At 35.9% G+C, this 25356-nt stretch overlaps 1 protein-coding gene across 3 annotated transcripts; it reads right to left on the reverse strand.

Moving 5' to 3' along the window:
- Positions 1–1824: 1824 nt before the first annotated feature.
- Positions 1825–25120, reverse strand: SLC33A1 (solute carrier family 33 member 1). 3 transcript variants are annotated; one of them, XM_060149868.1, is made up of 6 exons: positions 23968–25120; positions 11604–11794; positions 7496–7680; positions 7104–7221; positions 4457–4672; positions 1825–3768 (listed from the first exon to the last, which is right to left on the reverse strand). In XM_060149868.1, the coding sequence occupies exons 1-6, from the start codon at positions 24740–24742 to the stop codon at positions 3601–3603; spliced, it is 1653 nt and encodes a 550-aa protein (XP_060005851.1). In that variant the 5' UTR covers positions 24743–25120; the 3' UTR covers positions 1825–3600. The 3 variants fall into 3 exon arrangements, with proteins under 3 accessions (XP_060005851.1, XP_060005854.1, XP_060005853.1); XM_060149871.1 differs by lacking the exons at positions 7104–7221; positions 11604–11794; XM_060149870.1 differs by lacking the exons at positions 4457–4672; positions 7104–7221.
- Positions 25121–25356: the final 236 nt, after the last annotated feature.

The following is a 25356-nucleotide window of genomic DNA, read 5'->3' on the forward strand; positions in this document are numbered from 1 at the left end:
CATTCACCCTTATGTCCCTTTTTCACCAGTAATGTCTTATCTGCTCTAATCCCTTCAAGATTCAAGTTCAGTACTACAAACGCAGAGATTTTCTAGTTTTCAGCATAGATTTTTCTTTTAACATTGTTTTCAGAATGCTTTAAACAATTAGTTTTACAACTATTATCTCAAATATATGTTTAAAATTCACAGTACAGCCCATATTCAATAAGGCCATAGCTTTTACATCTTTTTGGATCACAGACCATTTAATATTTTAATAAGAACTCTCTCCAGAAAAATTAAAAATTATATATCCAGAGTTTTGCAAGTAGTACAGGGGTTTCAAGGCTCCACTGACCACCGTTTAGTATAAAAACCCTTGTCATAAAAGGATGAAATCAAACAATAGGTTTAGATTTCAAAGGTTTAATTTTTTTTTTTTTTTTTTTTTTTTTGGGCCGTGCTGCACAGCTTACAGAATACTAGTTCCCCAACCAGGGATTGAACCCAGGCCCTCCGCAGTGAAAGCGCAGACTCCTAACCACTGGACCACCAGGGAATTCTCTCAAAAGTTTAATATTTTTAAAAATAGAGAATTAGGGACTTCCCTGCCGGTCCAGTGGTTAAGACTTTGAGCTCCCACTGTAGAGGAGCTCCCTACAGCTCCCACTATAGTTCCCACTGTCCCTGGTCGGGGAACTAAGATCCCACACGCTGTGCTGTGTGGCCAAAAAAATAAATTAAAAAAAATTTTTTTAATAAAAATAAAAAATAGAGAAATCTATTTCAGGTGTTGAACAAATTTTTTATGATTGATCAGGCAAAATTAAAATATTTACAAAGGAGTACCACGCAGCTTGCGGGATCTTCCCCGACCAGGGATTGAGCCCAGGCGACCACTCTGAAAGCCCAGAATCCTAACCACTAGGCCACCAGGGAAGTCCAAGGAGGGAGTTTTTAGTTTTAGTCTCAGCTAATCTTAGCTAATCTTATAAGAGCTTTTCAAACTCATCTTTTGATTTAAACGGGTTGCAACCAATGTGCAAATGGAAATACTGATATAAAGAGATGTATATATATATATATGTATTTATAAACGTATATATGTATTTATATTCAATATTAGCCAGTAAATATATAATTCATTAACTGGAGGAGTTAATTTTCATACTTGAGGGTAGAGTTTATCAGGATCTGTTAGTAAGGAAAAACACACACAAAAATAGGCAGTGTTTTCTAGCAGATTTACAACAAACAGATCCTCACATTCAGGTAGATCATTTATAAGATGCCATCAGTGATCAGTGTATGCAACATTGATATTAACAAGTCATTTTTTTGGCAAACCTTACAAGCATGTATCCAAATAACCAAATGACTACAATTCAAAGCAAGTGCTCATTTCTAGAGCAAGTGTAATTAATGGAATGGCTTTCACCTTACCGTTAAGGCTTAAAATACATTTTAAAACTTCAAGTCATCAATGATTTATAAACTTAAAGTACGTTTGAAAGTATGTATAATTTGTAATAATATGGGGAAAAGATAAAGGTAATTATGGCAATGTGAGCTTCTTAATACAAAAGTTAAAAACCAAAATACAGGGCTGCCCTGCTGGCGCAGTGGTTGAGAGTCCGCTTGCCGATACAGGGGAGATGGGTGCGTGCCCCTGGTCCGGGAAGATCCCACGTGCCGCGGAGCGGCTGGGCCCGTGAGCCATGTCCGCTGAGCCTGCGCGTCCGGAGCCTGGGCTCCGCAACGGGAGAGGCCGCAGCGGTGAGAGGCTCGCGTACCGCAAAAAAAACAACAACAAAAAAACAAAATTAAAATACATTTCACATATGAGAGTTAGTAGGTTTTCTTTATTCATGTAAACATTTTGATTATAATACATGACAAAGGACAACACACGTTACAAAGTACTGTAGTCTATGGTTTGGGATGTCTCTAGGACGATTTTCCAGCTGATTCTTCAGGATCTGAAAGTGATGCCCAACACAGGCTTTCCAATGGCAATGCATGAGTTCTAGAAGCCACTGCCTCTATCTTTCTTCAGATGCTGAGTGCCATTTTTTCCCACCCATTTTATCCTCCATTATTTATAAAAACCCCACTCTAAAATTCAACCTATGTTATAAAATTAACAAAATCAAACATTAGTATGTATTTTCCCACAAAGATAATAATTATTAAATAAGAGTCAACTGATATGGGGACATATGTATAACTGATTCACTTTTGTTATAAAGCAGAAACTAATACACCATTGTAAAGCAATTATACTCCAATAAAGATGTTAAAAAAAAATAAGAGTCAACTTAATATCTTTTTCTCTAACTTTTGAAGGCTTTATGTAATCTCTAAAGAGTCTGAGTACCATACAACACAAAATATGCAAAGAACCTTATTACCAGGTACACATAATATGTTGGAAATTGCTAAAGTACTCAAAAGCTTAATTCTCCTGGGATAGCAATTCCCCACCAGAAACTATAGTTTACAAACAGAAGGATGTGTTTTAATAAAAGGAAACATAGTACCTGATTCGGTATAATTGTGAGAGCTTTTCTCATTAGTACAGTGCTTAATTAAGAAATCTTTTTCCAACACATTATTTGTCAAAGGCACAAAATGTCTTTGTCTCTCTCTTCAAAACAGTTTCTAAAATTACACTATTATTCATTTAAATTTTTCTTAATCAGTAAGTTTTACTGTTTTTCTCTCAATAATAAAAAGAAGACTACTTAAAGAAAAACGTTTAATTTTTATTTTCAAAACTTTGCCATGAACATACATACAACATTAAATTTGAACCACTTGTGAGCTGTCCATGTGCCATGAAGCACTTATGACAAAAAACCACATGTAAGCTTTACGGTAAAATTAACAAGTAATCAAAATATCTTCCAAAAGGGGGAAGAGGGAGGGGAACCAATAAAAGTCATAGCTTTCATTTTATAAAAAATAGTTTGAATAATCTTCCTATAAGTCGTTAATGCTTACAAAAGCAGGAAATACATTTAAAATAGTCTTTTTAACACAGATTCATTAGCACAATGTGGTTATGGTTAGAAAAGTTAAAACTAAAATGGTTTTTCAGTAGTTTATATTCTCTTCTCAACAAATTCCACAACAAATTTAACCAATTTACAATTCAAAATAAGATTTAACTGCCAACAAGGCCAAACTAGTTGTAGTTAGTACCTGAATATCAAGCTCTGTTCCATTTAATATATTTTACCAAACATTTTAATATAGCTCAATGATAGGTACTGATAACAATACTTGACTGCATGGTTACCACCCATGACTACTGCATTGCAGCTTAAAACATGCTTTGGTCAGTAAATTAAAAAGACATAAATCAAATAACAAGATCAGAAAAGTTGTTTTAGTACCAATTTCCTGACCTTAAGTAAACTTTAAATACATTGACAAGGCAAGGAAAAGTATATTTAAATATACAGAGAGGTCTCTATATTTTTAACCATTTGACATTTTATATTAATAATTTCCTGTTTTAAATAATATTTTATACTCCTGTACACTGATTATCATAACTCTCTGAGTTAAAACTAAACTAGAGTTACCTTTCTAGAATGTCCAGTAGTGAATGCATTACTTGCTTCTTTTGCACTTCCATGAAGATGGTCCTTCATCCTGTAACTTTTTAAGTTTTGGACCAAGACAGAACCACCAACCAAATCCAATAAAAACACAAATAATGGACTCCACATAATAACCATCCAGTGCTGTAACACATGAGCCACCGAGTTTTTTGCAAAGCTGTAAAAATAAAATTATAATATCAATAAATACTCCACAATTTCAAAATGGAAGTATTCAGCAATTACATGTTTCTACTTTGTTATTTAAAGGATTAATCAAAATATACTTTTGTTAAAACATTTCATTCACTCCAAGTGACAAAACAAGTTAATGCATCTTAATCTCTCTAATGCTACTAACAGTATTAAAAAGAATTTTCAGCTCTTGCTGTAAACAATATTCATTTTCAAGATACAGCTTTTCATATTTGGAAATGTGAGGAAATTTCCAAGGAATTTACTCTAGAAGTGGGTTATTGTTACTTTGAAATAATTTATCAACAAACTACTAACCATTCAGTTTTAACACCATTTGTTATATGAATAGCCAATGGAACTCTCCTTCTTATATCATTATATACCTTAGCTATTAATCATGCATTTATTAAATGCCTAGTGTATAAGGACAATGGTACACAAGGTGAAGGAGAGAGAGACTGCTCCTCCCTTGCTGAGAAGCAACTTCAAGTGAGCTTCACTTACTGATGTGAGTGTGTTTATACCCTCAGTTATGATGGGAAAGAAAAAGCTATTAGAAACTATGGGCAGATACAATTTTAAAAAGATGTAGTACTTCTAGAGGCAAAAATGAGGAAATTAATAACTTAATATTACCTTAACATTATCTAAAATTGCAACATACTTACCTCAACAGCATCATGTGTTCGGCAATTCTGGTTTGATGCTCCTACACACTCTTTCACTGTGAGGGGATCTACCAGCCAAAGAGCTACCGTAGAAGGCCAGTTTCCTCCCAGGTTAGACACAGTATTTAAAAGGGTCATATATGTTCCGCCAATAAGTGGATCACTAACCTTCGCATTGAAAGCCATTATGGAAACATACATGCTATACAATGTAACCTACAGAGAAAATGTAAAACATCTTCAGTACAATTAGACTTTAAAAAGCTATGGTCTAACTTAAGAACATTGAAAGCATAAACCAGAAAATTAATTTTCATGACTCTTATTAAACTCAATCAACAAACATTTATTGAGCACCTACTACAAGCCAGGCTTTAATGTCTGGTCATGGCAATACAAAGATGAATAAGACACAGTCCCTCTGTGCCCTTGAAGAATTTATTCTAAGCTGGGAAAATAGGGAATAAATAGTTATGATGAAATGTGGTAAGTATTGAAAAAAGAAGTACATACATTGTGCTATCAGAGCCTAAATATATGGGAGATTAATTTTATCACAAGTAGTCAAGGAAGGCTCAACTGAGAATGACAGATGAGGTAGTATTGAAAGATCCATATAGTAATAAGCAAAACACTATATTTACACTATACCTAAATATATCATATGTGTGTATAGTATATATGTATTATACATACAAGCACTCAAATATTCAAAGGGAATATGAATATATAATTATATGTATATAATTCAAAATTTATGTGACAAACTAAAGAGAAAAATCTCCTTGAGAGGCAAGAATTAACCCTTCATTTAGGAACATGAAAACAACCCATGTTTCTAAAATAGAATTCCTTTGAATACTGTTCCATGGGATGTTCATAGAAAAAGGAGTTCCAAAGTCAAATAAGACTGAGAAACACTAAGTTACACAAAATTAGACTGTAGGCCTCCTGAAAGCCTTTAGAATATAAACTTAAGGGCAGGGATTCTGGCATGATTTATTCACTGTTTTATTTTAGTACTTACAATGGTTCCTGGCATGGAATAGGTGTATTCACTTAATACTTGCTGAAGGAATGATTAAGATGCTACATAAAGAGGGGTTATGTCATGTATCATTTCTCAAATTTACTTGGCCTTGTAATATTTTTACCACAAAGCATCTGGTTTTCTGAGTTTCGATGACTATACTTTGGAAAATTCTCTAATGAAATCCAAAGCCAAACAAATGATTTTTGGACAACTACATCATATTTTTCTTTACTTACTCAAGAAGTGAAGCATTACTAAGCTAAACTACTTCTCTTAGCTTCAATTTGGCACCTAGCATTAACTATGTGCAAAACAAAAAAAAAATTATATTTGACACCTTAGCCTCAGTGTTTTTACATACAGCTAGTCAGACATGATCCACTACGGAATTCTCCTAAATGATATAAATGTATGCAAAAAATTACTGAGGTTAACTGGTAGTCATATTTCTAGGTTTCAGTTAAAAACAGTGAGGAGTTGGTAAATATAATTTTCAAAGAGTTTAAACTAGGAACTATAGGTCCAAAGTGAATCTGAAACACACATTAGCAATAACTGCAACTGAGTCCCAAAGGTTACTACTGGGCATCTGCCATTTATTTGAACCATTTATTCCCAGGGAAAGAAAAACCCATTCTGCAACAGCAGCTTGGGTGAGACTATGGAAAAGTGGAGATCAGTTCTTTTGGGGATTACAAACATTTAATAAAGAAAAAAAGCAGATTAACACCCAGCTTCCAAAACCACAAAGAATAAGTCATAATTTTTAATACAGGGAATTCCCTGGTGGTCCAGTGGTTAAGACTCCATGCTTTCCTGCCAAGGGCCTGGGTTCAATCCCAGGTCAGGGAGGGAAGAAAGAAAGGAAAGGAAAGGAAGGAAAGAAAGAGAGAAAGAGAAAGAAAGAAAGGAAGAAAGAAAGAAAGAAAGAAAGAAAGAAAGAAAGAAAGAAAGAGAGAGAGAGAAAGAAAAAGAAAGGAAGGAAGGAAGAAAGAAAGGAAGAAAGAAAAAGAAAGAAAGAAAAAGGAAGAAAGAAAGAGAGAAAGAAAGAAAGAAAGAAAGGAAGGAAGGAAGGAAGAAAGAAAGGAAGAAAGAAAGGAAGAAAGAAAGGAAGAAAGAAAGGAAAAGAAAGAAAGAAAAATTTAATACAGAATCTAAACCAAAAACCTGGGACATATAATCTAGAAGCTGTCATTATTTCTCAATACTTTCAGAAAAAAGAAAATACCGGGACTAGAAGAAGGAAAGAATCCCTAATCTAGGGATGAACTGAGGGATACTTAGCAAGGGTAGAATTCTTAATTAACTTTGGGATAAATTCTGAAATGTAACAAATATTTGTTGAATGAACAAAAGAAAAAAAAATGAAGTGAATGAAGAAGAAACTCTCTTTCTATGAATAAAACTCATTAAAATAAAATCCAAAAAATAAAAATATAAAAAATAAAATCCACAAGGTTTAAAGTTCACTGTCAAGTAATTTCTTCAGAAACAGATTCGTGCTTAAATCTTAAAATTTATTTTTCATCATCATTTTAAGGCAATTGTAGAAGAACTTCTTCTTTATTTTACATAGGACAGTTTACTTCCTGGGAAAAACCATGGCAAGCTTACCTGATGTAACGCATAACTGAGCAGCACTATAATATAGTAATATATAGGGAATCCCCCTTGATGTTCTACTTTAGGAGTCCACCAGACCAGTAGAGCATATTCTAATCCAAGCAATAATCTATAGAAAAAGAAAGAAAGGTGGAGCTGACCTCCATTTTAGGTTAAAAAACAATAACAAAAACAGAAATCTGTGTGCCTACCATATGAAAGAAGCCTGTATCTAAAACCTGTTAGGAAGTTAAAAAGAGATAAAAGTGCATATAAATGATACTGAAGTTAAAGACGTTTTTCAAGCCTTTTTCCATATACACTCTATACACAGATATTAGTGATACTGATAACCGCTCCTTATTTAACCTCTCTTATTTAGTAAGGTTTCATTTCATTTTTACCTGTAGGGCATGGCTTTGTAAAATATGTTTAGTGGCTGGGGACCTGCAGTATATTTGCTGATAATCAGAGGCAATATTATTTGCAAAGGAACCATTGGAACTGCCAATAAGGCTAAATGTTCTTTGGGTACTCCCTCTTCTACCAATTTCAGTCCTGTTACTGCATCTGCTGCTGAAAAACCAATCTGCAATATAAAAACAAAAAAATATTTTAATTTGTGACTTATGAAATATTTTCCTCCAAGCATATGTAAGTAATTTAAGAACCTCAGTCTCATTATTGACCCATGCCAGTTACAAGTAAGTATCATATTATTATATCTGGTACAGCAATCAAGTTATGGAGGTACACTTTGCCCTTATGGTCTACTAACAATATGAAGTAAAAACAAGTGAAAATTCAGCACTCTTAGGAACTGTAATTTTAATTACAACTAAATTTCCATTTCAAAAAGTTCTATATCTTACAATAAACAGAGTCCAAGTCCAAACCTACTGATTTGTATATTTTAAGTTTAAAAGAAAAGCCTTTGACTCCAAATAAATCTGGTTAAAATGAAGCATCATTGCCACAAACCATACACATTTTTGATGATTTCTGACTGACAACGAAATTTCCAAAAAGTCACCTAGCTTTTCAAAAATAATTCTGAGAAAACATTATATCTAAGAGGTTGAGTTAAATGAGGGGTAAGAAAAGGTATAGTTAAATTAATTCTTAAAAACAACAAAAACAAATAAGAATGCTAAAAGTAGTGGGTAAAAGTTTGAGGTGAAATAAGATATTTAGATAGTCTCAAAGTATTTCCCCACAAATTAGTTTTTAATTACAAAAGGAAAAATAGTAACTTTGCAATGGATTAACAAGGTAATCAAGGTTAACAACAGTATTTAATGGATAAAGGGACATGATATGGCTCCTGATATAATTCCCTGAAGATGTCACAGTATTATTTCTATGATATTTCTGACATAAATACACAGCACGAACCTAAACATGAAGAAACATTAGACAAACATAAATGGAAGGCCATTCTACAGAATAACTGGTCTGTCTTCTTTAAAAGTGTCCAGGTCACCACATACTACTATGTATAAGATAGATAACCAACAAGGACCTATTATATAGCACAGGGAACTCTACTCAATATTCTGTGATAACCTATATGAGAAAAGAATCTAAAAAAGAATAAATATATTGTATATGTATAACTGAATCACTCTGCTGTACACCTGAAACAAAACATTGTAAATCAACTATATGCCAATAAAATAAAATAATAAATTTTTTTTAAAAAAGTGTCCAGGTTGTGAAGGACAAAGAAAGGCTCATACTAACTAAATGCAATGTGTGATCCTGAACTGGATCCCTGACCAGGAACAAATAAAGTTATAAAGGCTGCTCTGGGGACAACTGGTGAAATCTGGATATGCACTGTGATTAGAAAATAGTACTATATCAATTGAAATTTCCTAATTTTTTATTAAGTTGTGGCTTTGTAAGAGAAAGTACTTGTTTTTAGGAGATACATACTTAAGGTATTTACGGATAAAGGGACATGATATGTACAAACTACTCTCAAATACTTCATAAGAAATATGTAAAATAGCACAATTTACAGAATAAAGAAAGTGGAGCTAAATGTTAAAAATCACAGAATTTAGATAAACATATATGGACATTCTTTCAACTATACAAGTAAATTTTCAGTAAGTGTGAAAATATACAAATAAAAATTTTTTTAATGATAAATATTACTTTAAATACTTTTAAATACTTTAACTTCTCGGAATGGAGCCAAAAAGCAAATTTCACATAAAAAATTAAAGGTCAGAGATATTTCATTTAAGTCCAGAAAAGAATTTCACTTATACTTAACACATTCTCTTTGTAAACATTAGATATACAAACTGACTTCAACATTTACTCTGTCTTAAAAGTGGTACAGGAGATATTTGTAATACGCATATCTAATAAAAAAACTCATATCCAGGATATATAAAAAATAAAACTTCTACAAATTTAAAGAGAAGGGTAACTCTGGATATTCAAATGGCCAATAATCATACGAGAAGATGCTCAACTTCTTTAGTCATCAGGGAAATGCAAATTATAACTATAATGAGATGCCACTACACACCTACCAGAAAGGTTAAAATTGAAAAGACAATACATGTGGTTTCAAGGCTGCGTAGTGATTAGAACTCCCTTACAGTGCTGGTGGTAGAGAAAATTGGAACAATGACTTTGTAAAACTGTTTGGCAGTATATATTATGCTTTTCTTAATGACCAGCAATTCTACTCCCAGGTATTTACCCATCAGAAATGTTCACCTATGTTCCCCAAAAGTAATTTACATGAAATTTCATAGAAGCACTATTAATAATAGTCCAAAAGTAGAAATAACCTAAACATTTGTTGATAGAATGGATAAATTGTGGCATATTCATACAATGGAATATTATAAGCAATGAGATGAACAAACTATTGCTATAAATAACAATATGGATAAATTATACAAATATGATGTTGAGTGAAAGAGCACAACAGCTAGACATAAGAATACATACTGGATATTCCATTTATATAAAACTCAAAAGCAGGGAAAACTAATCTATGGTGTTAAAAGTTAGGAGAGATGTTACTTTTGGTGAGGTTTACTCTACAGGGGTAACATGGGATTCTAGACTCTGTATTTGAAGCAACTCCTTATACATTGCTGGTGACAGTATAATTTATTATTAAAATCTTTTAAAAAGCAATTTAACAATCATATTCACTGATCCATTAATTCCTCACTTAAGAATCTATTGGAAGGAAATATTCAGAACACCAAAGAGTTACACACAAAAATATTCACTAGTACATTTTTATAATTAAAACGCACGGCAAATTAAATATACAACAATAGAAAAATGAGTACATTATGGCAAATTTATATACTGTGACAATTTATAGCTATTAAAAAGTATATTATAAAATATTATTTAATGATACAGGAATATGGAATAAGACAATAACAAAATAAAAAATTATACAGTCTGATCCAATTCCACTTTTAAAGTATTTGTGTGTATATATATTAATATTAATTCTTAATTATAATTAATGTATTAATTATATATGTCAAGTTTATGTACACACATGTGCATGCACACACATACAAACATAGGGGAAAAAAGGAGGCTGGAGGGAAATATACCAAAAATGTTACCAATGGTTATGTCTAAATGATATAATTAGATAATACTATTATCTTCCTTGAAACTTCTAGCATTTCTAAAGTTGAACCTTAAGTTTAAACCTTCCTAACATTTCCTAAAAATGTAACCCTCCTTATCCTTAGAGAGGAGGAAAAACTCAGTACTTCAAAACAATGAGGCTGTAATTTTTACTTCAGGGTTATCAAAAGATAGCTGTGAAAGTATTTATGTTGATAGGTTTAAATATAATATGAAAATCCTATAACTGATTTTATATTTTAGGATATTAATTCCAATACTAGCAATAGTTCACTATAACAAAATATACTTACCTTTCTTCTAATATAATCTCTTTAAAATGTTTTAGAACTATAAAATTAAGACATCTTAATACAGAAAACATACAGAATTCTTAAAAAGTCACCAAAACCCCCCTTTATTTGATAGTATATTTCCTTCTAACATTTTAAAATAATCCAACTGATTTTTAAATGGACTTCTAATAATCATACATTTCCATATCTTTGTAAATTACATTCTAAGTAAATAATTTTAATACCTTTGACATTAGGTATATACTCATTCTAACAGTAGAGAGCTATTATTTTTTTAAGGTATTCATTTCCATCCCAAGCATTAATATCATTCATTTAAAAACTCACATTAGAAGTACTTCAAATTGGCATAATTTTTTTCAAGATCTTAAGACATTTAGCTTACTTTGAAGTTATGTTTGATTTGATATCATCACACCTTTTAAAACACATTTAGTAAACAAAGTATATTAGTTTTTATTGTTAAATTCTAATATTACTGGAAAGGGACTTACGAAAAGGCAACAGAAGTATTCCATGATATTGTTAATTGTAACAGAATGGGGAATTTGCTTTATAAATCTCCTACCTTTGCAGTTAGAATCAGAAGGCAAAATGTCAGAACTGCAGGCATTTTTATAATTGCAAAAAGCAGCTTGTAAGTATCTGTGATCCCTTGGGTTTCTTCTTTTCCTACTGATACTTCTTTGTTTTCTTTTTTCAGAAGGGCAACTAAAGTTGTTGTTATCAAAAATACAGTTCCCCAGAAGAAAAGGAAGTCTGAAATTAAAAATGTTTTAAATCTATAATTAACCTTTGAAATAACATGTCTTCATTGATACTAAATAATTCTGTACACAACTTTTCCTCAACTAAAATCTGTTAAAAAAAATGAACACATAGGGCTTGTCATGTTCAAGGCACCAGATGAGGCACAGCAGATGAATAAGACAGTCCTGTCTCTGTTAAACATACATTACATAGACAGTGATACTTAACAAGGAAAGGGTTTAGTGGGTTGAATGAAATAAAAGTTACCAAACTGTGACACCTGCTGTGTCATTTTATTCAAGGAAACTGCTTAAGGGCAGGAGATGATTTTCATATCCCATAAGATCCATCTTAAGTCATACTTCTTAAGCACTTAAACCATTTCAGTTCTTTATTAAATTTTGACAACTTAAACAACAAACAGATGATCATTTACATTAGACTTTCTGCCTTTTGTTTTTAACTTTTTTTTTTTTTTTTTTTTTTTGCGGTACGTGGGCCTCTCACTGCTGTGGCCTCTCCCGTTGCGGAGCACAAGGCTCCGGACGCGCAGGCTCAGCGGCCATAGCTCACGGGCCCAGCCGCTCTGCGGCATGTGGGATCTTCCCAGACCGGGGCACGAACCCGTGTCCCCTGCATTGGCAGGCGGACTCTCAACCACTGCGCCACCAGGTAAGCCCCTGCCTTTTGTTTTTAAACTTTGTTTTTAATGTGTTTAAGAATAAGCTTCTCTTTCAATACTATGATACATAAGTAATTTTCTCGTACTTGTAGATGCACAAAAAAGACACATGAAGAGTACTATTTGGGTTGTTTCAGTGAAAGATGCCTGGGCCGTTAGCCCATATTGCAAACAGATTAAGCGGAGGGAGTGAATAATGTCCTGGAAGATTCTGCATAACAGCTAAAAATAATAGTAATAATAGAGGCACCATTTCTTGAGTGCATACCATGTGCCATAAATGTGCTAAGCATCTTACACATATCATTTCCTTTACTACAATAGTACAACAGGGGAAGTTATTACTAGCCCCAATCTTCAGATGAAGAAACAGGCTGAGAGGTTACATTGCCTGATATTACATTTTAAGTCAGTGCCTCATACAACTGATTTCAAAAACTTGTGTCTCCTTAACCACCCTAAGAAATGCATCTTATTTTGTCTCTATAAAACTTTCTCCAATACCTGTATTTTATGCTACATGTAATGGAGTTGAACCTTTTTATTATTTAGTAATTCCTATATTATGTTCCGATACTTTTCATTTTCAAGATTATTACTCTATTGTTTCATGGCATCTCTAGAAATATATCTCCATGAGATATGTACTTTGTTTCATATTGAAAAGTATAAAATTTACCTTTAAATTCCTATGTGTGTATCCTATGGTTATCCGCATGTATTATTTTTCATTATTCTAATAAAATTTATTTAAAAAAAAAACAAAACTTAGTGGATAACCCTCAGTTTCTTCATCTGTAAAATAAGAGGAGTTCCCTAGAAAATCCCAGATGTTTTCTAGCTCTAACATTCTAAAATCATATTCAGTTTTAAATATGTTTGCTTTTTATTTTATTGCTCATGCAGCATAACTGACTGTTCATGAAGCCTAGTCACCTTTTTCCAGAAAAAGGTCTACCATTCTTGAGTCAGGGCTTCCTCTGTATTCAGTCTTGCTCGGCTGCTGTGCTGGGTCACTACAGCTTAACTCTCACTTACGATGGAGGCAGACAGCGTCATTCATTTAGATCAACATCCCTCATGCATAGACCAAATTCACCTTAGTATTTAAATGTTCCTTTCTTATAAGTTATTTCATTTGATTTTTGTAGTAAACACGTGAGACAGGCAAAGTAGGCATTATTATACTATGCAAAGACAAGGAAAAGCTCAGAATATTTAAACCTTTGCCAAAGGTCAAATTATTAACAGGCAGAACTTGAACCTAAATCTTCTGAATTTGAGATTCATACTCCTTCCATTATTTCACAGTGCCTATATAAAGACTTTTTAAAATTAATGTTGAATTAAGAATCTATTAGAATTGGCTAATTATGTAGTCTCCACAAGCCTAACCAAAAACAAGGCTCTGCTATTCAAATTTTGCAAATTAAAGAAGCTAAACTGCTTCAAACACATACAGAAATTTGTATTCTGAGGTGAATTCTTTTCTCCATAATGTGAAATTTATACAGATGGTCCCCGACTTATGAAGGTCTCACTTGAGATTTTTCAACTTTATGATGGTGTGAAAGCGATATGCATTCAGTAGAAACTGTACTTTGAATTTTGATCTTTTCCCAGGCTAGCGATACTCAGTATGATCCTCTGTCATGATGCTGGCAGCACCAGCACAAGGGGCTTCCCTGATGGCGCAGTGGTTAAGACTCCGCCTGCCAACGCAGGGGACATGGGTTTGAGCCCTGGTCCAGGAAGATCCCACATGCTGTGGAGCGACTAAGCCCACATGCCACAACTACTGAGCCAAAAATAAATAAATAAGAATAATAAATTTTTAAAAAACGTTAAGTGAAAATTAAAAGTTTTCAGTTATATACCACTTTCAGCAAAGAAATTTTTTAATTTGCTTAGTATACACTCCCATTTTTTTTTTTTTTTGGCTGCGCCACAAGGCTCCCCGACCAGGGATTAAACCCCATGCCCCCTGCAGTGGAAGCACGGAGTCCTAACCACTGGACCGCCAGGGAATTCCCTATTCTCCTTTTTTTTTTTTTTTTTTTCTTTTGCGGTACGCGGGCCTCTCACTGCTGCGGCCTCTCCCGTCGCGGAGCATAGGCTCCGGACGCGCAGGCTCAGCGGCCATGGCTCACGGGCCCAGCCGCTCCGCGGCATGTGGGATCCTCCCGGACCGGGATACGAATCCGTGTCCCCTGCATCGGCAGACGGACCCTCAACCACTGCCACTGCGCCACCAGGGAAGCCCCTATTCTCCCAATTTTAATGAACAAAATCTTCATCTGAATTTAAACTCCGTGATACCAGTACCAAGGGAAAAAAGATTAAGAACAAGTTAAACAGGTTTCAGTATTGTTTGCAGATAAGATTATTTCTAATTTCTTTGTGCTTTGAGGGTAAGATAACAGTCTGAAAGAAAGAAGAAAGTAGTGACAATAGGTCATTCAGAGCCCTCATTCAAAGGCTTTCCATTGCTCACAGAGACTGAAGAATGAAGTAATGGCTCAGAAAGAGAGGCTTAACCACTGCCAGAAAATGTATTAAGATTTATGAATGCCATTACCATAAATACTATTATTAGACTATTGGCTATTGTTTATTAATACTGCTTGGATCCTACAGAACAACCATAGTCTGATATACCAACCACTAAAAAGATATTATTAGCAAGAATAATCTAAATATTTCATTATTAACATTCTGGTTGATTCTGATTTATATATTTTATCTGCAAAAGCATTGTGACATATATATGTATGATCAAGATGTCAGAGCTGATGTTCAAGTTTCTTAAACACGATTTTGTGCAAAGACCTGTAAGACAAGTTAAATATTCTGAAGTGGCTACTAGATCTTACCTAATGCTCCAATGAGTGCAAAAATTAAGAGCATGTAACAATGCACCAGTAATCAAAAAGGATATAATAGCCAGCACCTGAGCTCCTATTACGCCAAAGCAAGACACAGGACAGGGCAATAACCTTCAAACTCCTCTCCAAGACAAGCATTATTATTCCTGTTTTATACTCAGTGAAAGAGAATCACAAACCAGGAAGTGCCAGAGGTGGGATTCAAACTCAGATCTGACTCTAAAACAAGAATGTTCTTCATTATACTACCCAGATGCTCAGAAACACCTACTGCAAGTAGGCTGTCTTCCTACTAAACAGATACACCTGAGAAAAAAGGTGTTTATTGTAGCTCCAATCAAGAAGTCTGGAACACAGACACTTAAGAATACTTCTTTGAACTGGTTACTTGTATTCCCCCCTCCCCACCTCCATCTCCCCATACGGTGGTATGCCATAGGGTATGCAAATCAAACATGGTCCATCTTCCTAAACAGTTCATTTACTCAATAACTTAGAAAGAAACATTTTCATGAAAAACATATATTATAGAGAAGGCAAAATTTCCATGAATTTTAAAGATAAAACATAAGATTTCAAAAAAATTTCAAGCTTTCAAGGCTTTGGACCGAGCCCCCAGACCCTTCGTGGTACAGGTTCATTCTCTTCCACTATCAGAAGAGGTAGAAAAATTAAGAAGCACTGTCTGATACAACCATCCTTGGCTCAGGACAGGTTCTCTCTCTAACTCTCACACTATGGAAATGAACTTTAGTCCTTCAGAAGTCGCAGGAAAACAAACTTTCAGTTTCTGTTCTAAATAACCCTCAGGCCTTCCTTTCATCTTGCTTTCAGTACAGCTTTCTCTACTTCACAAGTTAGAGCATGAAGGGAATTTAGACACCTATCATCAGTCCACTGCTCTTTCACAATGGAAGAAACTGAAATAGATATACTATGTATCTGGCCCTGGGTCTCCAGCTAAGTCTTAGCAAGAAACAGAATTTTCTGCTATGTCACAAATCTCTCCCTTTTAAACATTTGCTTGAAATATCTATACTGAGGAGCACTCCCAGAAAATTCTGTTTTGATTATAATACAATATAGTCATATCTTATTTGGGGATTAGATTTTTGAAAGACAGCATGCAATGCAAAAATTAACTAAATACAAAGCTAATTTTGAAAGCTTCCTAAGAGTTTGGTTTTCCTAACCCCCTAGAAAGGTGCCATCTTTAGATCACATACTTTTTCATTAACTCCAACAATGCCAGGTTCTCCTCTGGGGTAGAAGAAACGGTTTCTTCAATCAGGCACTAGATTAAGCAGCTGTCTGACTAGCAAGATCCCTGTTGTCCCAAAACACTAGACTTAAACTCAGCCCAGGATGCAAGACTGAAGCTGAGAGGCCAATAGATTCAATGCTTCCACCTCATGCTAAATCTGGGGCCTGTATCACTGAATAGATGGAAATGAATCACTCTTTCCATTTTTTAAAATATGTTCAAGCCGAGCACAAAATCCATTTTAATTAAACATGTATGACATTATCTCTACTCTGATGCTATGATAGGAGGTTCTTGCATTCAGCTTTTGTACAACCTACATCCTGACACCCCTAAATCACTTTTTGTAAGCTGAAAGCTGAATTCAGACTTTTATAAAACAGCTGACAGTGAGCATTCCAAACTATCACACGAAGAGGCAGGCTTCATCAGAATAGCTAAAATGAAAAATAATGGTAACATGAAATGCTGGCAAGGATGCAGAGAAACTGGATCACTCACGTATTGCTGGTGGGAAGATAAAATGACATAGCCACTCCAGAAAAAAATTGGGCAGTCGCTTTCAATGGTAAAAATGCACTTAACGTAAACAAGCATTTGTACCCTTGGGCGTTTATCTGAAAGAAATGAAGACTTATTTTCACATAGCAATAGCCAAAAACTGGAAACTACTCAAATTGCCTTCAATGGATGAGTGGTAAAATATACTGTGGTATTTCTAACAAATGGAATATTTCTCAGCAATAAGACTGAACAAATCACTGATCCATGCAACAACTTGGATGAACCTCAAAGAAATTATTCAGAGTGAAAAGAGCCAACCTCCAAAGGATACATACTGCATGATTTCATTTATGTAACATCTCTGAAATAACATAATGATAAAGATGGAAAACAGATGAGTGGCTGCCAGGGATTAGGGATGGAGAAGAGGAAATGGGTATAGCTGTAAAGAGGCAACACAAGAGTTTTGTGGTGATGGTACAGTTGAGTATTTTGATAGTAGTGGTGGAGGTTATATAAAGCTACACATGTGATAAAATTACATAGAGCTACACACGCGCACACATAAATGAATATATGTATAACTAGTGAAATCTAAATAAGCTCTATGGATTGTACCAATGTCAATTTCTTGGTTTTGATATTGTACTATGGTTATGTAATAAGATTTTAACAATGGATGCTAGGGGAAGGGTGCATGGACTTCTCTAAACATTTCTCTGCAACCTCCCGTGAATCCATAATTACTATTTAAATAAAGTTTTTAAAAACTAATGGGAAATTTAAGAATGCAAAAGTTCTATGACTGTACTAGGAATAAGAAATGTAGGTCTCAAATACAAGACAATATAAAATATCTAAAAAGAAAGAAATCTGTAGGTGTTTTGAATCATGTATTCTGGAGCCTTAACTGATGATGATTGGACTTCAGCTATCATGTGTTCAAAAGTAAAGGGAAGGGACTTCTCTGGTGGCACAGTGGTTAAGAATCAGCCTGCCAATGCAGGGGACATGGGTTCAATCCCTGGTCTGGGAAGATTCCCACATGCCGCGGAGCAACTAAGCCGGTGTACCACAACTACTAAAGCTGCGCTCTAGAGACCGTGAGCCACAACTACTGAGCCCACATGCCACGACTGCTGAAGCCAGCGTGCCTAGAGCCCGTGCTCCGCAACAAGAGAAGCCATTGCAATGAGAAGCCCGCACACCGCAACGAGTAGCCCCCACATGCAGCAATGAAGACCCAATGCAGCCACAAATAAATAAATAAATAAAAGTAAAGGGAAGAAATTAAATTAAAAATATTTTTCTTAGATAACACCAAACCAAGAAATAGAAATTCTGTAACGGAACAAACATCTTGCTTTTTGAATGTGCACCCCATCCTTAATAAATGTTTCAGCATGCATACTCACATATAAAATACATACTTGTATTGACACATACACAATTCTATATATAAAATAGATAACTAATAAGAACCTACTGTATAGCACAGGGAACTCTACTCAATACTGTCATGGCCTATGTGGGAAAAGAATCTAAAAAAGAGTGGATATATGTATATGTATAACAGATTCACTTTGCTGTACACCTAAAACTAACACAACATTGTAAATCGACTATACCCCAATAAAAATTAAAAACAAAAATATGTATTTGTGACCTCCTATACTAAGATATATATAGTAAGATAAAAACCCCACATTAAAAAATATGAAATAATAAAAAGAATGAAAAGGACATGTATAAAATGCAACATTTATCCAAAATTGTATTTAAAAGAACAGGTGGAATCAGGGGTTTTATATTTTTCATTTTTTAAAAAAATAAATTTATTTATTTATTTTTGGATGCGTTGCATCTTCGTTGCTGCGTGAGGGCTTTCTATAATTGCGGCAAGCGGGGGCTACTCTTCGTTGCGGTGCACGGGCTTCTCATTGCGGTGGTTTCTCTCGTTTCGGAGCATGGACTCTAGGTGCGCGGCTCAGTAGTTGTGGCGCACGGGCTTAATTGCTCCGCGGCGTGTGGGATCTTCCCGGACCAGGGCTTGAACCCGTGTCCCTGCGTTGGCTGGCGGATTCTTAACTGCTGTGCCACCAGTAAAGTCCTTATATTTCATTTTTAATTTCCTAGGAAAACATCTTGTATTAGGTAAGTCTATTTTGCTTTCTCCAATTAAATTATAGTTTTCAGGAACACTATAAATGAAAGTAGGAGACTGCTTGTAATTAGTGAGGTTCTGACTGTTTTGTTGATAAATTTACATAGTAAAGGCTAATTCAATTGGCCTCCAAATAAATTTCAATAAAGTTAGAAGTGAAATTCAGAGTAAGACATATGCCAAATAAAATCAAATACTTTTTTGGTTTACAGTGTATTTTGTAAATTGGCTTTTATGCACCCCATCCACAAAAGCTATTCTACAGTTCTTTACTGGACAAGGAAAGCATACAGTACCATTTCTCCTTTGCTTTGTTTTAAAAAGGAAAAAGGCTTTAAACCTTCTTTCTGGGGTATGGTCTCCAGTTTTTAATATTTAATCTCTCCTGAATCTAGTAGCCCCAGTATTCCCAGCTATCTCACTTTACTACTAGGGCCCTAACATTTGAAAAGAAGTTCACTTCTTCCTTTGTCTATACTGAGATGTGAGATCCACCAGATTTATGAATTTGTTCCACTCAAGGCAAAAATAGAGTGAAACTCAAGGACTGTATATCATATACTGTGTATGATATTTACCCAGGGATTAACTTGTAAGGTAATGGATTCCTTTAAAAAATCTTTAGAAATCTTAAGTAATTATACAGTAAAACAATTTTTTGGTGTACAGTTCTATGAATTTTAACACATGCATAAATTCAAATCATTACAGAACAGTTTCAACACCCCCAAAACTCGTTCATACTATTTATTTATAGTAACCTTCTCATCCACAACCCCTAGCAACTACTGATCTGTTTTCTATCTCTATAGTTTTTATCTTTTGAGAATGTAAGGGAATGTTTCAAGCCTAGATTTAGATGCTAAAGAATGTATTACAGTCTATATAAGAATAACTGATCTAGAAATGGGTCAGTTAGTTCTGCCCAAATTCTAAATAGCATTTCTAGTCACGTAAAATATATTAATGAGTACTGCTTCAGAAAGCAAGACAAAGAAATTTGTCACTAAGTCAGAATTAATGGTCCTGCTTTCTTCCTAATTGAAAGCATGAATATCATGAGTCTCCCTGGTGGTCTAGTGGTCAGAATTCAGCATTCTCTCTCTCAAAGCATAAATGTCTTAAAAATAATGTTTTTACTATTATTATCATCAGTTTGATTACCTTCATACTTAGAGCATCTGTTTTTTCAAAGCATCATTTCATTTTTCTCTGATTTACTCCTATATGTGCAGGCCTATCTAGAGATAAACAGATTCATAGCTCTAAAATGTTTGGCCCTTTTCTCCACTATCAGACTATCCTGCTCCCTGTCTCAAAACCCAAATATACTGCTCCTATGCCAAGCACTTCTATTCATTATTGTTACCACTGCTTCTAATTTTTTTCCCCCGTTTTTTGGCCATGCCATGCGTGTTATATGGGATCTTAGTTCCCTGACCAGGGATCGAACCTGCGCTCCTGCAGTGGAAGCACTGAGTCTTAACCCCTGAACCACCAGGGAAGTCCCTACCACTACTTCTAGAGGAGCAGGCCTCGACTACCAGTTCTCAGGCTGGATCTGGCCTCAGGACATATTTCATGATTCTAGCAAATGTTTTTAAAATGAGGAAATAAAAAGGGAATTTCCAGCTTCTCCTGAATACTCATAATATCTAGCAATCCTGGGATCCTACTGCCACAAGAGAACAATTTACTGGAGTTGAAGCTACCCGCCTTTAAAAGGGAATGAGTTTTTCAGGTCATCACTGTCCCCTCCAATACCTACAGTCCTGCACCAACTCATCATTTTGGTTTGCAAATCTGCACTATAAATTCCTTGCAAGCAGAGAATGTCCAGGTTTTATTCATCAAATTGTAACATCTATCACATGACCAGTACCAAACAGGCATTCAATGCTGAGTAAATGAATGACATGGGTCACTTTAAAATCAAAATAACAACAAAACAACAAGAAACCCTTAGTCTGTCACTTCTGGGCATCTGGCATTCTGGGAGCATGTTGATGTGTTTTAGACATCAGCAGTCAGAGTGCTGATTTCTCTTATAGAAAAGCCCAATCAGCACATATTATATTCAGGTTTTGAGGCTTTTTTTTTTTTTGAAGTTTTTCCTAGTTTCCTACCAAATGGAGGAAAATCACCAAATAAGGAGTCAGGAAACCTAAGCTGTAGGTATATCTATCTCTACCTCTAACTAGCCAGTTACAATTTCCTGATCAGTTTCCTCATCAGTAAGAATGAGGAACTGAAATATATGATCTTTTCAAGGCATAAAACTTTACGTTCTAATCTCTGTGTCCTACTGGGTTACTCTCACATTGCTTGAAGCTTAAAAGGTTATCTCTTTTTGCTATTAAAGATCCTTGAAAACCAAGGGGGCAGGAGCAAAAAAAGGCTACCTCTGAGTTAAGGACTGTTCTGTATCCCTGAAGGTACCAAAAAGCCAATCTCAGCATAATAAAGGTTTTCTTTCTAAGGGACTGTGTTTTCATCCTCTCCTTCCTGTTCTAAATTTACTATTTAGATTACTGCTTTCTAGATTGCAAAAACTGTTCTTTCTCAATATATTCTATCTCTGTGTATCTGTAACGCAAAACAAAGTGCTAATAACAGAACGTATTTCAGAATTTTAAAAAATAATTATGCCTCTTTTTAATTTCCTCATTTTGTAAACATCTGCCTCAGTGTTTGCCTCTTCTTTTATTACCTAAGCAGCTGTATTTCCTTCATGATTCTTTCTGTGCTCTCTAAATTCCTCAAAGCCACTGGTTACTCTTAGTTATACTAAGTTCCAAAAAAAACCTATAAATGTGATATGTACTGTCATACAAAGGAGAATGAAAATGCAGGACTCTTCAACTCTTAACTTATTAAAAAGTAAACTATTTTTACAATTTCCTGGAGAACAAAGTTCAAATTCCAGAACAAACAGCTATTCAAAATAATAAATCAGTGTAAATAAAAATCCAGTGGCTCAATTTTGATCTTCCCATAGGGGAACAGTTAATGGCATTCTCTGGAATGATATTTTATTAATCACTCTTTTATCACACTTGTGAGAAAGCTCTAATTTACTTAGTAATTTAGTTTCCACAGTCTCTTCAATCTTGATTTATTTATTGAGAGTTTCCCATGTTAAGTAACACATCATCCTATTAGCCCTTTTTGGTGATATGAACAGTCCCAGTAAAAAAGGAAAAGCAAGACACATAAAAAAGCAACGATGCATTCATGAAGTATTTGTAAGCAGAGAATTATCCATATAGCAGGAGTGGGACCCCAGAACACTCAGAGACAAATCTGTCTAAGTGCACAGCAATATCTCTCAACCATTTTTGGCCGTAAACCAACTGAGGAAAAGTATAACTATTATTTCATCAGTAGTAATGGCTCACTGGCAGTTTGAGGAGGTAGAAAGGGGATCACTTATAGGGTGTAGGGGTGTGGAGGGGCTGTATATGATTTCAGTAATATAGTTGGGAATCCCTTCCTCCCTTCCCTGAATATTATGATACAGCCCTTAAACTTCCCTCACCACACACCTTGCCCTGACATTTACCCTATTGGGAATCCCCTAGTACTAGGAAAATGAGAGCAAGTTTAGCTGTTTAAACTTCAAGAGACAGTCACCTAAATTGATCATCACTACCAGAATGAAGAATTCTACTATATTCCCAGTGTTGGTCATTCCTGATATTGGTAATTTACTGTTTCTCAGTTGTTAGGAAAGTTAAAAAACAAAACAAAACAAAACAAAAAAACAGAAAACCTTACCGGCCTTGTATTGTGCTCATGCTGAAAGAGGGGGAAATCTGTAGAATTTACACCCAATTTCCTACGGGATAAACTTTAAACTCTTACTCACAGCAACTAAAGAATTTGATCAACAACCTTTAATTTGGTTACAACCTTTCTTTCAGCATCATTGTCCAAAATCAGGCCCCACAATGACTGCTTCAGGCACTTTGAACACTGCATGTACTGTCTTGTATCTTTCTGTACTTTGCTGCTTCAGTGCATTTTCACCTGGTGTTTTGTGCATTCTGGAACTCTACTTACCCATTTCATGAAATCTTGTAATTCAACAACAGCAAATGCCAAGTCTGACTGGCAAGTTCTTCTTGTGGGCGGGACTTCGCTTTAATCACAGGAGGGCCTTTGAACCCTGTCACTTAGCCTGCTCATTAATGCTTAAATGAATTAACCCTGTTCTATTCACCAGAAGGCTACATGAGGGCTCTTGGTATAAGGGTAGGGGTAGAAATGGACCAGAAAACATGGAGCTAGAAACCTCAGTCTAACAAAAGACGAAAGGAAAATTCTGAAATAAGGCTGGGCTCATGTCTTCACACTAGCCAGTCTTCTAAAAAATGTGCATCTGAGTATTATTAGGCAAGTGCCAAGGTATCCCTAGACTCAGAGTTTTGTTTGCTATGACACAACAATGTTTACTGGGTTGCCTTCCTCTGCTCAGTTCAGAATACTGATCAATTATGATTGCTCTATGTAATCATTCTGGCTTAAACTCATTTTAGTAGAACAGAAAACTTACCTCGGATTATCTCCCATAGAATGATTTCCAGTACATTAAATAATGGTTCCTTCTAACACCACACACACTGACGAAAGGATTCATAAACGTACAATAAACCTAACAGCATAATAAATTAAATACACTACCTGAAAGAGTAACGATTCCTCTGGGTTGAGGCTGAAACCGCAAATATTTGTTACAAAAGTCGGCAGATTCAAGGGCCAAAAACAAAACATTGCCCAAAAAGTAACCGGCTGTTTGGCCCACTGAATTGCAAGTAGAAGCATAACCCACGTTTTCCCGGGATAACATGGTTAACGCCCAACCATCCACAGCGATGTCCTGAGTAGCTGCCAGGAATTCAAACAAAAAGAATGTCACAGTGAGAGCAACCACATCGGGGGTTCTGCCATCTGTATTTCCGAGCAAATGGTCCACTTGAGTGGAGAGATATATCATGAAGAGTCCCAGTATATACTGTGTAGGGACAAGCCAAGATTTGCGACGACCGAAGTTCCTAAAGTAAACCGCATCAACCAACGGGGCCCAGAGCAATTTGAGACTGAAGGGCCAAAAGACAAAACTGAAGAAAGCTTGATCTGTATAGCTAACGTTTTTGCTCTGTAAAATGAGTGGGATGCTTCCCGCCAGGCCCAGTGGAATGCCCTGAAGCACGTAAAGAAAGAGTAACAGCAAAATGCTGCTTAATTCCGCCCGGCAGCTCCGTGGGGGTTTTGAGAAGTCACTAGCGCCGATATCGCGCAAAAAAGCTTCTTGGTCCCCTTCCCCGTCAACCAACTCTGGATAATTATCATCCCAGGCGCCCGGCGGCAGAGGACCGCTTTTCATATCTAGAGAGTGGTTAAAAGTCCCTGGCCGTCGTTGCCGACTGCTATCCTTGTGGGAGATGGTGGGTGACATATCAGAGACGATGCAGAGCCCCGTCTGTAGGAGGCCAGGGCTTAGCGTCTTGGATCCGTCTAGTCCCAGGTCCTAGGCTGTCGCTCTGGACCAGGGTCTCGATGGCTCAGGGAGGGGGGCAGGGCGCGGGTTGATAAGGGCACCTCTTATTGTGGCCCTGAGTGCTGAAGCCGGGAGTCAGTCCCCCGGCGGGAGGCCCAGGCGATGGCCAGGTAGATGCCCCTTGGAGCGGCGTCAAGGAGCCTGAAGGAGCCCCCCGGGCAGCCTCGCCGGGGTCTGGGCTGGAGGAGGGGGCCGTGGTGCTGCGATGGAAACGGACCCCTAGCTGCGGCGAGACCAAACAGCCAGTCCGCCGACCCACCGCCTGCTCTAGCCGTCACCAAAGCGGAAGCCGGTACTTTCCCCACGGGACTACAGACATACCAGATAACTTCCTGTCTCGCGCTTCAGGAAGTAGTCCTATTCTCAAATGAGTCCTCAGCCCGCCTCCAGAGAAAGCCAATCTGGAAACGCTCTCCTGGCCAAGTTCGGAAACAATGCTCGGTAGGAACCCGCAGCCCCAACGGCTGGGACCTCATGGGAGGATTAACGCGGGTGCACCGTGCGGCCGGGGC

This window comes from Lagenorhynchus albirostris, chromosome 5, assembly GCF_949774975.1.
Source record: "Lagenorhynchus albirostris chromosome 5, mLagAlb1.1, whole genome shotgun sequence".
Taxonomy (NCBI): domain Eukaryota; kingdom Metazoa; phylum Chordata; class Mammalia; order Artiodactyla; family Delphinidae; genus Lagenorhynchus; species Lagenorhynchus albirostris.

Bases quoted from the DNA above. Each gene is read 5' to 3' on its own strand.
- SLC33A1 (XM_060149868.1), bottom strand. From the start codon at position 24,742: ATGTCACCCACCATCTCCCACAAGGATAGCAGTCGGCAACGACGGCCA. The intron at 11,795-23,967 runs GTAGTGTATTTA...TTTTAATTTCAG, and splicing joins AGGAATCGTTACTCTTTCAG to ACTTCCTTTTCTTCTGGGGA. The intron at 4,673-7,103 runs GTAAGCTTGCCA...TTTTCTCTGTAG, and splicing joins TCAGTTATGCGTTACATCAG to GTTACATTGTATAGCATGTA.